This window comes from Falco biarmicus, chromosome 6 (genome assembly GCF_023638135.1).
Source record: "Falco biarmicus isolate bFalBia1 chromosome 6, bFalBia1.pri, whole genome shotgun sequence".
Taxonomy (NCBI): Eukaryota; Metazoa; Chordata; class Aves; order Falconiformes; family Falconidae; genus Falco; species Falco biarmicus.
The window spans coordinates 84,310,404-84,328,943 of NC_079293.1; the positions used below are offsets into that span (position 1 = coordinate 84,310,404).

Here is an 18,540-nt window from a genome sequence, read left to right on the forward strand (position 1 = left end):
CCACGTAGGAGGTATGTATACAGCAGAAACTCAGGAACATATTCCATTTATTTTTCACTTAAGAAAACTGTAGAACTAAGAGAATACAGAGAACATGCCCTGCGAGCATCCGTTACAAGATTAAAACAGTTGCATTTATAATTGGGTATGTTTTGAATGGAAGTCTGTTCTAGATGCAAGAGCACAGCCACCGCATATGTACTTGAGCTATTTGCAAAACATGCAGCAAGAATTTTTTTTGTGTTTTTATGAAAACTAAACAAAATCATATGGCTTAGAAAGGGAACAATGACATGATTTACAAGTCACATGTAAGAGAACAGTTAAGCTATCAACAACTTTTGCATAAGGCGACTATCTTGGTTTATACGGTGGATTTAAAAAAAATTATATAACTTATAATCACCTGCATTTATAGTTGCTTTCTTTATGCACGTTCTACTTTGACATCACAGTAATATTGGTGAATGAACCTGTCTAGAAACAGCAATTAAAATTAGTGGCTTTTTTGCACAGCAGGAGTTTGAAATATTCAGGTAAAGCATTAACATTATTTTCCAGGTTCAAATCACAAAAACACTTTCATTCTTCAGTAGTCTTCAACAGAAATCCCCAATTTCAGTCTTGAAAATTAGAATTCAAGTTTTTAACACAAAAAAGGCCACCCCCCTGTGAAATGAGCTGAATCTTTTTGTGTGTGTTTTAAATCCCTTCCACCTGTTTTCATGGATTTATTTCCGGGCACCTCTATGTAAAGTTTCACAGTTTGAGGTGATCATTACTTTCAGATTCATAGCATATAAAAAGCACTTTTTTTTTGTTTTGTTTGGTTTTTACTGTGGACATGAGGCAGATTATAAACAAGTCTAAGAGCAAAACTTTAAATTTATCATCAGCAATTAGACTTCTTTAATGGTGGTGCTATGGTGGAAATAAATTTTATGTGGTAAGATTCAACAACACGGAATTACTTTTTAGAGACCTGTTTTCCAGGAAACAGACTTTTTTCACATTTCTTCACAAGGTTTTGATTTACTTATTAATAATTTTTGTTTTATCATGTTTTCCCACCAACATTTTAGATTGTTAATGTGAAGGGACCAATGTCCAATGCAACAGTAGTTCTGTCTCTTATGGAAATTACGGTGACCCTTATTTGCATGTACATACCAGCTGTCTTTACAGGCACAGGACAATTATACCTTTCAGTTCATGCAGAAAAGCTTGCACTGAGGGAACTGGAAATGAAGTGATAATGCTTCATCTCTTTTTGATAATTCTTATTTTTAAAACCATACTTTCAAGCTGAAAATTATCAAGCATATAAAAATAACAGCTAGTGTATATAAAATGGGCACAAAATGTAACATTAGCGCTTCCATAGATTGACTGCCATTGCTGTAAGAGCAGAAAAACCTCTTTATTTAAACCAGCCTGCACAGGAACAATTACAGAAATAATTTCCTTGTAATTTGAATACTGCTTCTGAAAAATGTTTTGTTTTAATTGCGTGCATGAGATACATCAATTTGGGAACTACCATCAGGCTTTTAGAAATAACATGCTTTGTAGTGGCTCATTTCTATCATAAAATAAATAAATAAATATCAGCTTCTTGCCTAGAGCATTAAATCCCATCTTGCTGTGCAGTGACTGCAGTGTTGTTCTGCATTTCTAACTAGAATCAAGTAAAATATTCCACAACACTGTAGTCATCTATGTTAATGACAGCAGGTTCTATGCAGATGACTGGCCTACTTTTGCACTATGTTGTGGCTTGGCTGTGTGCCATTTGGTTTTCACAATGATCCATATGAACTCTTCTAAGGCTGATTTAATGTAAAATGTAGATGGAGGACAACAACTGGAATGGTAGAGACTGCGTATTTTAATTTTGTTTTATATAAGAAATAAGTAAAATATGGCATTTCAGATTTGATGCATTGGCTAAAAAAGTAGTGTGGACAATTTTACAGGTATTCCGTAATTCAGGGATCAGATCTATTTCTTTTATGATGAAGACAGCTGTATTTGAAATTGCAGTGACAGTAATTACAAGTTCTAGATTACCTGATGCACAGTGGAGCCATGGCTTTTATGTTGTGGTCCCTGGAGGACAAGAGCTGGACCTGAATGAATAGGGTTGGCACTCTCACTTCAGTATGTGGCAATGAATGATTTGTACTAACATTAAGAGAGGATCTTGTTGGGAAAATGAAGTTTATGTTTCCAAACGTTAACCTAACTGAAACAGAAGAGCTAACAGATTGATTGAACAAGGAGTTTATCCTCGCATTAATTTGAGGTGCAGTGATTGCAGAGGAGCTAGTAAGGGTGTCTGTTACATAAACTGAATGTAAGAGTCCCATCAGCTGCCCCAGATGGTAATTAAACTTGACCCAGGCAAACCTATGCCCTTTCTAATCTCTGTTGGCTGGCTGTAACGCACTTGCTGCATAATGTCTTTCAAGGAGATCATTTATCTTCAGATTTCTCTTCAGAGATTTACATTTGTCCTGCTTTAGCTGCAAACAGGAAACAAACAAACAAAAGTCCTGGTTACCATAAAACAAAACCTGAAGTCAGTCCCATGCTTGTGCGCTCACAGTCACTTTCTGATTTCCATGGCCTGCTGGCTTGCTTCTCACAAAGGCCACTTTATCTCACTTCTCCACTGTGCTAATGTCATCTGCACCCACTTGCAGTTCCAGTGCTGTGTCTGCAGGCATATACAAAGGTCTTAGTATAGATAAATATGTGAAAACTTGAAAAATCAGGGTGAAAGTTTGTTTCTGAGACATAAATTATGTTGTCTTAGATAATTTTTCAAGGTGGTGTTTTGTTTTTCATTCTGATTCAGGTGACAATGCACACAATATAGATTTGTATCTCTTGGCATCCTGTGGAGGCTATTTATCATGCAACTATTATTTAAGACTACTTATGGTTTACGGTTTCACTGATGATGTTTGTTAGCAGTAATACAAATTTCTTTTATCAGATGGCAGGGCAGTGTAGCCTCCTCTCAACTAATGGAGCTACCCAACAGCAACCCTTCATGTGATACAGGATCACGCACTACACTGAATGTTGCTAGTAAGCACCTGTAGGGAAAGGTCTTCTCTTTTTGCCTAGAAAACCCAAACCTGAGGTGGAGGGAGTGGGAAGGGCTGCAGTACTGCACTGCAACTACAGTAAAATGTATTTGAAAATGGACTGACATATGTTATTGAAAGGCTGCTGAATGCTAATAAGTTGATTTAATGTTACACTGCAATATGGGAATCCCAGTGACACGAGTAATGTCACCGGAATGCAGTCCTACCACAGACTTGTTTTGAAGTGATCTCATGATTAATGCTTTTATCTTTATCTAGAACTTCATTGGGAGCAGGAGGTTTTGGTTATGGGGTTGAGTGCTGCTTCTCTTGGACAAGCTCTTTCTGAGCAGCAACCTGGTTCTGAGGTCTGACTGGCAGCCTGACTCTAGTCTGGAGTAGAAATCTCTTGTCTCAGTTGCCTGTTGGTCTCTTTTGGGATGCAAAGAGGGAAGGGAAAATGGACAGTTTATAGCTGGAGGTCCATGCAGGTCTGCTTGGATCTGAGACACAGTACCAGTATAACAACCATCACATATGGGATCTAGCTAGGACTGGTCATTAAAGGGCATTGTGTGCTTCAGTGATTTCTGTGAAAAGATCAGTGGATTATTCCAGGGGGAACAGTTATGTGGAATTGAAGCTTGAATATATTTCTTGGATCTAATTGAGCTTTATTATTTTTTCAAATTATTTATAAATTATTTAATAGCTTGAGGGGATGGTTTGTTCATTAAAAAAAACCCCACAAAACAACTGTGTAGGTGTCTGCACTAAAAAGAATCTATTTCTTGAAGCAGGCCTTGCTTTTTTCTGTATGCTCTAATGTGCATAGAAAAATAAACCTGGAAGTGAAAAGCATCTCTAGGAATATTTTAGGCTGCCTGCATATAAGGGATAAAGTTCTAATGTGAATCATAGTGATAGAAAATGCAAAAATGCTAATTACCCAAGATATTTTGTTTGTGCTGTAGTTTAAGCTCAGGATATGGCCAAGTGTATTGCTTATAAACTACTGCCAAAATTTGGATTTACGTAAGGAATAGTGGTGATGAAGCATATATGTGTAGGCGTTTCTGTGGCTGTGGCTTTGATTATTTTTAGGTACATTTAAAAACATCGTTCTGTAGCAGTTAGGAATAATACAACAGTTTATGGAAACTTACTTTTATGCACACAGTTTATCTTAGGGGATGAGGCGCGTTGATACAAGGGGAGCAGGGCAGAAGCAGTGAGAAGCTGTGAAAGGAAAGCAATGGAAGGATGTGAGAACTTAACATGGTGTCACCTCATTCCTGCCTCTTCATATGATAATACAAGGCCAGTTGCATTTCATTAAGTGCTTTAGAAAAGGCCAAAGTGGGATCGGGAGCTGTGTCACTATTTCCTTTAAACAGCAGCAACTTTCTGTATTCCTACATTGCATTTCCTATAATGGAAGTTAGGGACAAGGAGATGGTCTGTGTTGCCTTGAGTACAAAATGACTGTTCCTCATTTTATTTCCATATTGCTGCTGTCCAGAATAAGTTTTCTTCATACTGATGGAAACAGCTAGGATTTCTGACAATGACTAGGAAGTGAGTTTGTTTTCTGATGCAAAACTTTGTTTTATTCTCAGTTAAATACACAACAAGACTTCTTTCATCTGTAGATGTATGGATGATAAAACCATGAAGTCAGTTAGCAGTTCTGCAACAGTAAGAGACAGTGGTTATGAGATTGTGTGTGTGCATGTGTGTAAACAACATCAGAGTTATAAAAATAAATGCTAATATACATAAAATTAAATATATAAACACAAAAAAAATGCTTGAGAATTTAATCTTTTCAGTGTTTTGACATATGCAGACAAACAGTGGCAGGAAAGCCTAGTCACAAATGAAATTTATTATTGAGATGTTATTATTTGTCAGTAAAAGTATCAATTGGTTTCAGGATCCATAGGAAATTTATCAGGAGTGCCAGAGCTCTGAACCTGGTGTGAACTTGAATCAGGAGGAAGCATAGATGACTTTACTGTGGAACTAATTACAGGAGGCAGCTTTAATTCTAGAGTTTATTTGATGACAAAATCTGGCTCAGATGTCCCTTGAAGATGCACAATAGGCAGTATGTACCAGGGGAAAAGTAACTCATATGCTTTCCTCGCACTGATAAGGAAAAAATCACTGTACAAAAGAAGTTAATGCTGCAGTAACACTATAATTAACTACATTAACATCTGCGAACAGTCATGACATAAAAGTTGGTTTTCATTAAAAAAAGAAAAAAAACCCCAAAAACAAAACAACAAAACCAAATCAAAACCAAAACATTGCTTTCATAATAGAGGGTGTGTATCTAAACACTATTTTGTCATGCAGAGTCAAGACAATGCAGTATGCTGAGAAATAGCTGAGGGAAATATTTGATTCCATCAATGAAAGAACATGAAGATCCAGTTACAGCAAAGGAGGGGTGTTTTGGTTTTGTTCAGATGGTCTAGAAGAATATCTGTGCAAATATGTGCAATTGTATGCGTATGTTTTTCATGGAACATAGTTCTAATTTTCTGCTTTTCCCCTTTCTTCATCTTACTTTTTTTTTTTTTTTTTTTTTGTAATGGATACAAAGAAGAAAATATTTTGTACATTGTGATATATATTAAAAAGTCAGCAGTTCTTAAAGTTGGAGCAGAGGGCACAGGTCTCGGAGAGGAAAGAAAGCTAAGGCATGCTAGGGGCTCTAATGAGTGGGTTGAAAGAAATTTGCTATTTTTGTCCCACTTCAGAGGCTTGCTAATTTAGTTCAGTCATGTTTTGTGACCTGTGGCTGCTTAAGCAAATACTTGGATTTACTTCTAAGGTAGAGACAGGCCAGACTGCATTAAATGGCAAATGAAATGTAGAACCATTGGGAATAAAAAAGTCTTACAAAATCGGGTTGTAAAGAACAGTGTGTATCAGTTTGGATTGACAAAAGACTCTGTTAGTAATAGTTGCCCAAAAAGACATTAAAGGAGCTTCTTACTTTAAAGAGCTAGACAGAAAAATTGTGGCTTTCCAGCAGTCTGTGAGAACCTGGCACAGAATATTGCTTTCACATTGCAAATCACCACAGAAACTGAAAGGGTAAAGATGGACAGAATTAAATACTTGCTGAGAGGAACCTAAGCACCTGGAAAACACAACATGAAAGTTGCCAAAGATGCATATGGTGCCTAAAAGATTCGGTAGACAGACACATATTGGTTCTCTTTTAGATAAACCACTATAATTAGGGAAGATTTAGCAAATATACCTCTGTAATCTACAGTAACACTGCGTTAGAAGCTGAAGAGAGAACAAGGTGAAAGGAGACGTGTCATATAATGTTGTGGGAGGGTGAACCTAGTTTATATTTTTAGAAAGGTGTTTTGTACTGTGTACCACTGCTGTATCATAGTTGGGGAATTGTTTGGTATTTAAAAACTTCAGCTTCTGAAAGATATTTAGTGACATATAAGATATATTCTTACCTTTCACTATATATATGATATATGTAGTGAAAGGTAGGGATAAAAGCATAGTTTAATACTTTGTCTCAGTTTATCCTGTTATACGTATGTCATATATCAAAAAAATCAGTGTGGGGGAAAAGTGTAAAACCTTAGTCACTGTGCAAACAAAATTTCAGGGAACTTAATGTTCAAGCTAGGGAGGCAGAATGCTTCAGAGACTTGCTAATCTGCAAGAATTCTGAAAGCACTGTCACAAGCCATCACAAATACTTTAATATCTTTTGAAGCTCTGGTGATAGCAAAGTTGTTATACCTGCTTTTAGAAAAAGTACTATATTGTTGTTGTTGCAAATGATTGAGGCAATTTCAATCATCTTAAAATTGACTTCAGCAACAAACAAGGCTTTGGAACAAATCCTGAAGGAGGAAATTATAAGATATAATTAGCTATTGGGTATATGATAAAAGGGAAAAGAAAAGCAAAACTAAATGCAGCGCGGTTTTAGCAAAGATCAATAAGACTACACTGATAACTTTTTATGTGCAGCTGCTTTCTAGACAATGCAAAAGTGGTAGGAAGAAATTCATCTGAGTTTCCGTACAAAATGGCAACACTGCAGACCACTTACCTGAAGGAAATTACTGGCGGTTTTGATGAACGACTCTGCCATGTTACTTCACTGCCACTGGAGAGAAACAGCTTTGCTTTGGCCTACTGCTGCCTAGTGTTGTGATAGATAGGCTTGGCCAGGTTGTTGAAGTTTATTGTATAATTAACAGAGGAGTGCAGCTAGGCCCTAACCTTTGGGTGCAGGACTTGATGTTTTCATTACCAAGTAAAATTTTTGGTAAATTTTTATGTTGCTGTATTGTAACACAAATTTCAAAATTAGGAACTGGGCTGTCATCGGAAGTTCATTCATCAGGATGAAGGTCTGCATTAGTTAGGTTTTGACTTGACTGTTTCAGCTCCTTCAAGCACAATTTGTGCAAATATGGAATATGTTAAGTAATCTTTATACAAACCATTGAGGGATATGTTGAAATTGGTGTTGTTGCCATGTCTCATAGTCAGCCCAAGTTGAAAAAGCTGTTTCAAATATGGCTTTGGTTCAATCAAGGGACACTACGAATAAACAGTGAGTAGGGGTTTTTTTGAAAACTCTTTGTAACATCCTTTCGAGGGTGGCTTTTAATTTCATTAAACTGGGACCTTTCCTTGTCATCTTTATTTTTGGAGAATCCTGCTTTCAAATTTTACCAGACCTCTACTTTTTTCATCAAGGCATTCCTGGAAGAATTTCAGGGGCATTTGTATGAGATGCCGCTTTTGACCTGCGTGTACTGTGGTGGCCCTGGGGGCAGCAGCAGGATTCTTTTGCTAGTGGCAGCTTGTTCCTTTGCTTCCAAAAAGGAGCACACACACATGTGTTCCCTGGCTTTTTTTTGGGATGTCTCAAACACTTGAAGCTGTTAGCATTATGTGAATCTCTTTCTGTAACTGCGTAATGGGTGGCTTGTTCTAGCTGAGTGAGTTGAAATCTCAATGATACAGTTATTCAAGCTGTCTTGCACAATCTGGAATCTGTTTAAATGATTAGTGGTAATTGTGGGGCTAAAATAAGGGAGGGAAAATTGCTTGAGTTACACAGGGTTTGGTATCTTGTGGTTCTAACTTAGAACTACTCGGGAGTTTTCATGGAAAATTTTTGACAGTTAAGAAAGGGTACTAAGAGACGGGATAGTGTAAAAGAGATTCAGACAGCTTGGCAAAAGTAAAACATGGTTACTGTGATAATCAGGTGCAGGACTGAGAGATGTGAAATTATTAAATGATAGTTTTGTTCTAGTTGTTTGAAGAGTCTATGAATGTAATCAATCGATACATTCTTCACTGGAATGTAATAAATACATATTTTTTACTTTGAAATTGCATTGAACTGCATGTAGGCAGGCATAGAAAATTGGGGGAATGGGGGAGATAATGTTGATATATATCTTTTTCTTAATTCTCTTGTTTAGACAGAGTTTCTGCTTTTGACTACTGCCTTTGAAGATGATATGCAGGTTCACTTCATACCATCCATGTGAACAGAGCCAGGAAATCTGGAAGCAGAACATCAGAGAAGCACAGTCCTCTCAGTCATTTCCACACATGCCTAACTTTAGTAATGCTCTAAATACTAAAATATAAGATATAAATATATATTCAAATAACACATTAATATATAGTGTATATATATTATAGTAATATATAATGTATATATATAACTAAATCTCTATATAAGCTCTATTCTTTTTTTCCCTTAGAAGCCTATGTTTGTATACAAGCAGTGAATGCAGGTATTAGCTATTACGCTGATAATAAGAATAAAAGGAGGTATCTTCATGACAGAACTATATTGATTTATATCATAATGCTAAACCTTGAAAAGTTTTGTTACTTTTAAGGTTTATGTTACCTGGAAATTAGGCTTGCAACATATTTGTGTTTATTCGTAGTGGAAGGATTAGATTTATTTTTTTTCTTTTTATTATGAAACCATGTTGTGTGTACGGGCCTGTTGCTTGGTGGGTTTTCCATGTTTTATGTAACAGGCTATGAGAAAACTGTCACATGGTTTTAGGAAAGTATCTGTCAATGAAAATTCAGTCTCTCAAAAAAACCCAAACAAACCCAACAACAAAACAAACAAACCCCAAACCAAAAAATAGAACAACAAAAACACACACATCCCCCCACCCCCCAAAACAACAGCAACAACCCCAGCCAAAACAGACCCACAGCATGAGAGATCTGGAACAGTTTCCCAATCTAAATCAGCAGAGGATTAGAAGATCTGCAGTGAAAAAGAATAATAAATGAAGTCTCTAATCCTGGAATACTGGGCGTAATCTCCCAGGTCAGTCTTCAGGCAAGAAAGATGCTAAATTTGTTACTTTTTAGTGCAAATGTGTATTTAATATGTAGTTATGCAGGACTTGGACATATTATTTGAAGAGAAGAGATGGCTAGAATGATTTCCAGTGCTGTTTCATTGCCCAGATTCCATGTGCACCTTTGAAAACCTCTTTTTTTCTCAGCAGTCCTGTGTTGCACGTTATATCTAGGCTGTCTGGTTCAGGTTAGCTGTAGAACATGAAATTTGGGCAGATTAGGAAATTAAAGGAAAATACTAAAGAAATGTAATACTTTTGATCCTTCAAGGGAGGTATTAATTTTATATATGAAATACTAGTCACTCAGCACTTTATGTATTTGAGACCTAGGAAAGTACATTAAACAGAAAGGTGAAAATGAAGTGTGATTGATTCGCCCCTAGTAAATGATTCAGCAAGTTTTGCTGTGTAGTTTGGGAGAATATGAATGAGTAAAACTTGCACTGCAAAGTATTTAAGAAATTACATGTAGTTGCAGTTACTAGCTCATCTACAGCTATGGAAATCTTTGCAGTATTTCTGTCTATTGGACGTGTTTGTCCTCTTCCCGCATTCTGGGGAATGTTTGGTGCTGCACAGTTCAGGTGCTTTGCCAGATTCTTTAGGTCTGTCTTAGTTATGACCTTGATGATAAGATATGTAGAAAAGAAGACAGACAAATATTGGAAGGAAGGAATGCTTTAGATATATATGGGGTAGCAGATATCTGAAGTATAGTATTTCCTAACTTTTCAATGATGTGGAAATGGGCCTTTTCTTTTACTATTGTCTGTTCTGTCTATTTTTTTAATTTATTGAATTATGCTCATAATTGGAGTCCTTTCTAAATGAAAAACCCTAAGAAGGCTACATTTGTTTTTTTTATATATTGTAGGACTAATAGAAAACTGTTAGCTCTAATATTCTAAATGAAAATTCACTATTTTTTCCATCTCTTCTTCCTTTTTTTTTTTTTTTTTTTTTCCTTCTGTACTATCTCCCAAAAATAGAGCAAGGCCTATGGTACTTTTGTCTTCAAAGCTTATGAAATCTTTTTGCTGTGTAAGCATTTCTGATCTCACTAAACTGGAAATAATAATTAAAAAAAAAAAAAGAGTAAACTGGGGAAAAAGAAGGCAAACTGATTTCAGCTTTTGAAGATGTAAGCAATACCTGCATGAATGAAGTTAACCCTTGATGTAACTCTCAATAGGGCGTTCAGAACTGGTGTTACACTGAAGCTGTTCACTCTGCTTTAGGAAAAACTAAACCAGAATGACCATCTCCGGTCAGGTTAAGATGTGCTGATGCAGCTGCTGTGCTAATGGTGAAAGTGTGGTGTGGTGCTCTGGTTGCTAGAAGAAAAAATCATGGGAGACCAGCAGAAGGGGGAGCCTTTGGAATATAACTCATCTTGATCATTAGTCTCAACTTGTGTTCACTGACAGTTGTGCTCCTGGGCTTTTGCAAATGCAATGTAAGGAGAATAAGAGACACATCTTTAAAGATAAATGTGAGGTTATAACAGCACAGTCCTCAGGGAAACATTATTGCAAGCTCTGCTGTAGTGCAGTGCCTCAGTGTGTGTGTGTGCCTCAGACACCTCTCCAGGCCAAGGGAGAATTTGTGACTGTGTCAGTACTGAGTGGGATTATTATATGAAATTATCATATGCATTTTATATAGCATACATAATGATATTTTACAATGCTTCATTATCATACGAAGTAATATTTGATATTATGAATGAATTTTGGTGGGGGTAGGTTCCTTTTTCCCTCCATCTTGCATTTGAGTAAATATGGTTGCAGTAAATCTGAAGTTGAAAATGATTATTCAAGAATACAATTACCTGCATTTTTCAGAAAGGGAGACAGCATAAATGGAAACCATACTAGAACTTTTGAATTTTCATTCTGCATCGAATAGCTTACATGTTCCACAGAAGTGGTTTTGATGAACAGTTTTATTCAAGTCTTGGTCATAGGGAAGGGATGAAGACCTGTAACGCCATATAGGAGGTGATAAGATAATAGTGCTGCCTCTTCATGGGAACGGGAGGAAGCAACAGATGACATGGAGGTGGTGAGCATGGAGTCTGGAAGCTGAACCAGAAGACCCAGGTTCAGCTGTGGCAGCAAATGTATCACAAAATATCCAAAGAAGGCCAGAGTACCTGATACTTAAAACTTTAATTTTGTGTTCGCATTCTTTTACTTAATTAGTTCTGTAATCCTTTGTAAGAAAATAAAAAAACTTACTGGGATTTAATAAGTCATTCTAAGCTCCTAAAAAATAACTTAAAAGTTTATAGTTATCTTATTTGCTGAAGGGTTTTGGCAAGATCCTCAAAATACTGATTTAAGTTTGAAACTTAGCTGCAGTTCTCTAATTCAAAACTTAGTATGCCTCTCATCTCTCACCAAAGTAATATTTAAGGGAAAGATAACAATAAGCTTCAGAAAATTCATCACCTGGGATATCTGGGAAGAAAATTTTGTTTAAAATACAAAAAATAGGAACTTAGATCTCTTTCTTTTTTTCTTTTTCTCTAAAAGGTTGAGACATGTTGCTTCTTTAGTATTTTCATGACATGTAAATGCAACCAGGACAAATTGATTTACCATTCCACGTAACCCTGTAAAAGAAATCAGATGATAGCTTAATAATTATGAAAATATTAATCATCTAATTATTCCATGTTATTTGCAACCATCTTCACTTATAGAAAGTATCATTTCATGGAAGTTACAAATATGAGGTGATTAATTATGTCTGAGGAGAAAGGCTATTGTTGCTGCATTTTATTTATAAACCAAAGATGAAAAATTGTACCTCAAAATCTTGCAGTTGAAGTTGACAGGAATTTAGCCTATACATTAAATATGGCTGTGATTTTGGTTTTGCTGTTTAACTAATAGATGCAAGGACTAACATTGTACAGTCAATTTCATGCATATAGACACAAAGTCATTTTAATTTAAATTAACTCCACGGATGTGTAGTGCTGATCAATAGTACGCTGGCAAGCTATTTCTGGTTCCAAACAGAAGCAGTTAAAAGCCTGTGGAGTACAGTGCTAAAGAGATATTTTGCTATACCTAAACAAAAATATAATCCTCATCTTGCCCTGAATCAAAATCATAAATGTGATTCCAGTTGCTCCTCGAATCTCTCTTGCTTTGGCACCAGTACAGGCACTGGTAGGGCCAGAGGGCAGTTAGGTAGGGGCAGATTAGGCACCAGCCTACCCAGGCTGCAGAGGACGTTGGAGCTGGAATGCTTCCATTGTAGTGACAACTGGCTTGTAGCTGAAAGTATGTGAAAGAGAAATATCAGGTGCCCTTAACAAGGGAGGAACTACTTCTTGGTAAGCAGAGACGTTCAAATGCTCTCCCATGTAAAAGTTTCAGCTCTGTCTGGAGCTCAGTGCTGCAGCGACTCCATCCATCAGGCGGTGCAGCACGGTGTGGTGGTGTCTAGAGGAAACAAGTGACATTCTCAGGTATTAACGCACTTTCCTTTGGTAGGGATTACCTCCTCGCTGGCCTTTAAGGAGAATATGCATTGTCCTCTTTATAACTTTCACTGGGTTTTATGTCTGACAGGGGGTGGGTTGTTCTGACACTTGTAATGACCATTTAATTTGATGACAAGTCCTAGCTGGTTAGGCACAAAATTTCAGTGGTTTAACAGTCTGTTATTTTCCTCAGTGCTTTAAACATATAACCCATTCATTGTTGATGCAGACTTTTTTTCACAGCTGTTTGCAGTGAAACTATGCTCTATGCATTGAAAATTGAGCTTTCTTTCAGCTTGCATTTGGTAAAATGTGTTAACTGGCAAAATGTATTTCTATAATTCAAATTTCTGTGTCTGTCCTCAGATCTCCATAGCAATTCTAAGGAGCACACAATCTGCGTTAGAGCACAGCAATATCCAAACGTTGTTACCTTGCTGTTGAGAACCTTTGGTTTTTTGTCTCAACAGGCATTTCATGCAATGAACAGCTTAACAGTACTGAATCTAGAGTTAAATGGTTGATTCCTTTAGGTTAAAAAGCACTGCCTAATATAATTAAGTATTTTTTACTACCCTATTTATTCAAGACTACTAATACACTGGAGAGAATGCTTCAAGTTCAGATGAACAAAATAGCATAAGTAATACAGAGTACAGTAAAAGAAACTAAGTTCATTAATGACTTTTTTTACATATATGCTTATTCTGTATTGTAAGAAAGCTAAAGTATGTTTAAGCAATATTTAAGAATAACTAAGCAACGGTAGTTGATAACTGCTATACAAATTAAACAGCAACTGAATGGTGACTAGGATTCTGAAGGAAGTATTTGATCTTGAGGGAGACTGTTAAGAAGTGTTACAGAAATTAGCAAATGAATGGGTGGATTAAAGAAAAAAAACCTGCCTCATTTCCTGTTTTGTCATTTACGGATGTTATTCCTGTTAATTAGGTTCAAGCAAAAGGGGGGGGGGGGGGCAGGGCAGGGGGGAAAGAGAGCTATTCTGCTTCTGGATGTGCAGAAGAAGACTATAAACATGACTAGATTATTTACATGTTGAAACATTCAGACAAAAAAAGTATCAGGTCTGACGTTCAAAAGTCATGAATAACATTTGAATATTTAATATGGCAAGAAGAATGTGTCATTTTCTCACATAGTCCTATTTTTTTGTGTGTGCAGAGTGTTCTGGTGTTGATTTTTTTTTTTTTCTTCTGGTGAGTGTAAGGCATTGGCTTCCTCATTCATCTTCATTACTTGCAGTTTCCTATAACTTGACAACTTTCCATGCTGTTGAACTTTACTCAGTGCTAAAAGGGGATACTGTGGTAATATGATGTGCTTTGCCCCAGGAATGCTACCAGAAATGCTAGCTGTTGGTGCTTTGGTGATAGTGTGATGCAAGTCTTGTATTCTAATTCTTTTCTAGAACTTGTTTATATAGCTCAACCTCAGTATTTAAAGCCAGGAGAACCCATTTATTGCAGTAAGAGGGCAGTAGCAAGGGTATTTTTTAGTGGTCTTTTACAGCACCACTGAGCATTGGCAACTACAACCCCAAATTAAAATTACTAAACCAAATCAGAAACATGTCTGGCAGCAGCTCCCTATTTGCGCTTTGATTCCATGGCTTCATACTATTGCCTTTCTTCACATAGGAGGGTGCTGTACATTGCTGCAATGTTGTTAAAAATCACAGTGCATATCAGTCAGTAAGAAAGCCAGTCTTCAATTAATTAACAACTTTGAAGATTTAACAACTAAACTGTACCTTTAGATAAATAGATGGGTAAGTTGAATAAGCAATTATGTTGCTATCAGCTTATAAGTGGTGAAATCAGGGAACAGAGGAAGACTAATCAGCAAACATAACAAAACTTGTGTCTCTTACAAATTTATCCCCTAGCTTATCCCATTAAATGTATCGTATTTTGTCGAATAAAAGGCTAGGAAACCTGGACTAATAATTCAGAATTAACAGATCTTTAGATGCGGAGAGGAAAATCGTAGGAAGAACTTGCAACATTTTAATCTACTGTTTACTTTAGTCTTAGCATTGCCACATAAAGTTAAAATAATACAGAAACTTTGGGCTAAATGTCACTTGCAATACCCTTTTTAAATTGCATCCAGATGTTTAAAAGAAAAATATTTTTGGTAAGTTCAGAAAGCCTGAGAAATTTTACATTTTTAATCAACATTCAGACAGAAATCTTGCATTCCTATGTAAAAAAATAACAGTAGTATTGACATTATTCTTGTTGTTATTATTGCTACTTAAAATGATAATAAAATACTTTCTTAATGCAGTATGGTTTTTTTTCTGGAGAATACCTTTGGCTTCCAGTGAGTGAATGGAAAAATCATACTATAGAAACTGATTTAGGTACAAATTGTATTCAGTTATTTAATATTAAAACATTAAATTAACTTTATTACTCCATCTGCCTTTTCTCTTCCAGTAGATCTATTTCATCTCTATCTATATCCTGTAAATCTGAACTTTGGCATCTTTTGACATTTTAGAGCTTAATCAAGCAATTTAATATTCTTACAATATAGATTTTACTGCAGCCTGCGTATGTAACTAATTTTTGTAGGTTTTTTTTCTGGCTAGCTGCACACAGCATAATGGTCTTTCAAACCTCTGGCATAGTCTCCTGCAATGTACTTTATAACATATGCCCTCCTTTCATGCTCTGTGGTGAGATAACAAAGAAAACACTTTGATCGTGAAATCTGGTCCTATAATAGGAATAAGTCTCTTCTCACTTTTCAAAAGTTTTACTTCTCTGTTGTTGCTTGTGGTACTGCATCTTAGTTTGGAGCTGCACTGGAGCTGTATTAAATACAATTTTTAAACAGAAAAGTTATCAGGGTGTATTTTGTTTGGTTGATTGGTTGGGTTTGGGTTTTTTGTTGTTATTCTTTTATTGAGAGTTTCCTCAAAGAAATAGAACAATATCTTTTAAAGGCTATGATCCTTTTGTCATTCAAAATACAAAAGTTCACTCTAAGAGTTGGGGGATTTGATTCTGTTATAACTTTGTGTGTCACCCTTGGAAAAATTTACTGCATTTCTTGGTAATATCTTGGTTTTCCCATCAGGACAATGACATAATACAAATAAATAGGAGACTGGTGCTACAATAGCATCTCATGGCTTTTGTTCCTACTCCATGGTGCAGCCAACATAATGTATATTTTCTTGAATATCCTAATTAATCAGGCTACAGATCAGTTAAAATTATTATATAGGAGTATTCTATATTAAAGACTTTTTTTCAATAATTCTTTTTTCGTTTCATTATTTTAGTTCTAATAGTTGAGATTTTCAATAGACATTGTAATTCCTTAATCTTTGTGTCCTATAGATAGCTACAAATTCTTATTGATCTGTGTCATCACCTTGACAGGACGAACTCTGCTGGAAAAGCTCTTCAGCCAGCAGGAAAATGCACCACAAGAAGAAGCTGAAAAACTGTGTTCTCGCATTATTGCAATGGGTCTTTTGCTTCCATTCACTGACTGCTTCAGAGAACCATGTAATCAGGGTGCCCAGCAAAGTACACCCACGTTTGATGTAAGTACTGAGAAGTTATCTTTGACTTTGTTGTTGGGTTTTGGTTTTTGGGTTTGTTTTTTGGTTTTGTGTTGGTTTTTTTTTTTTTTTGGTTTTGGTTTTTTTGCCAAGCAGGACATGATTTATCAATGACTTACCAGTCCTGAGAATTCTGTTAGTCCTTCTAATGAAAATTGCCCTTATGAGAGTGGTAAGCTATTTTTCTGTGCATATACACTGTTGTATCAGGTAAGCATTAAGTTTAAAAAGATGCTCTCATTACTTGATTTCTTACCTTTTTAACTCATATCTTAGTCTGCTAGACTGTTCTTTACCTGTTGTTTCCTTTAAGTCTTTTTCTTTGAATCAAAGCGCTCTATAGGACTACTGAAATTTCAATCCAATAGCTGCTTCACCAAATAAATTAAAGGAACAACAGAAAACAGCATGTCACAAAATTTTACAGAACCCAAACTGGGATGTCTGTGCTACATAATTTTGTCCCACTGAAAAGGCTTCTGGTACAAGATAGTGTAGGGTTGAGGGCAAATTTGCTGGCATTCCAGTGACAGTATCGTGCCTTTGCGCTATCTGGCCAGAGTGCTGTTATTGGCCATGTTTGCATACCATCACAAAACTGTGACATAGACATGGTCTAACATATTTTCCTTTCTCTTGCCTAATGGATTTAACATTAGGACGTCTTTCTACTGTATGACACTTTTCAACCCATGAAGTTTTACAGTGGAGTTATTTTTATGAACCTTGCCATTAAATGTTATCTTTGACACTTCTTTGTACTGGTTTCCGTGACTGAAGATAATCAGGGTTTTTCTCTTCACTAATTAAATTCAAAATAGTGTACAAATATTAACTTATCTACTTAATACTTACTGGTATAGTTAAGACCATCCCTGGTTTACACATTGAACTGAAGATTGGTTAGAAATACTCAAAAAATTATTGACATCTATATGAGAGAGCATGAGTCTTTTAAACTCTTTAGATCTTTCTCATCTTTCCTGAAGAATAGTTTAACACAACTGATGAAGGGAAAATGGTTGTAATAAATTTATTCAAATAATTCTTAAAACAAACACGCTTTCCAAGATAATACAGCTTATCTACAAAATCACTCCATGGTCCCTCTAATAATAGTCAAAGTTTGTGTGGTGGTTTTGGTGTTTTGTAGTTGTTTGTTTGGTTTTGTTGTTTTGTTTTGGTTTTTTTTTTTGTTTTAAAAGTTCAAAACATTTTCAAACTGTTTTTTGAAATTAATTGAAAAATGGAGCGTGACTATAAAACTAGGGTTATTCAGGCAACTTATAATCACACACCATCTGAAAGTGTTTATGGTTAAATACACTTAATAAAGTTACTGGAAAAGACACATCTTTTATTTTTCAGGTTGTTAAAGCAGTCTGGCAGTAGTTTCAGTTCTCTTGGTTTTATTATATATTCAGCTAATATCTTCTTTTTTAGAGTATTGAATACAATATAATTTTTTAAAAATTTTCTCCTCACAAACAGATTTTATCAAATAAATATTTTGGAAAGAAACAGAAGAGGCTTTTTTGTTAATTGGTATACCATACTTTGTCTGAGTAAGATAATTATTCTGCTTATTTTTCATTGACCTTATCCAACTGGATGGACTTTCTGAAAACAAACCGTAGCCTAGCTTAGTGCCGTGTGAACAGCATGTCAGGGTCAGTAATTTAAGATGTTGCTATTTTAGCAGCGATCTTAATTTGAACTGGATTATCAGTAAACCACAAATATTCTGGTACTATTTTTTGAATTATTTGTAAGTCCTCTACTAGGTCATGGACCTGTAAAACATTGTCAGAGGTAGTGTAAAGCCCTGTGTATGCAACTAATAGTGCATCCTACTTCAAAGGAGTATAAATCTGTTTTGAACACTAGGATCTTAGCAACTGAATTTCACACGGCACAAAG

The 18,540-nt window shown here is 35.8% G+C and overlaps 1 protein-coding gene across 1 annotated transcript in view; it reads left to right on the top strand.

Annotated features, from left to right (window-relative positions):
- Positions 1–18,540, top strand: part of FMN2 (formin 2) — a 162,400-nt gene that overhangs the window by 2,907 nt on the left and 140,953 nt on the right. The window contains exon 2 of the mRNA XM_056344580.1: positions 16,436–16,602. Coding sequence (XP_056200555.1) covers positions 16,436–16,602 — 167 coding nt within the window. The remainder of the gene's footprint in view (positions 1–16,435; positions 16,603–18,540) is intronic.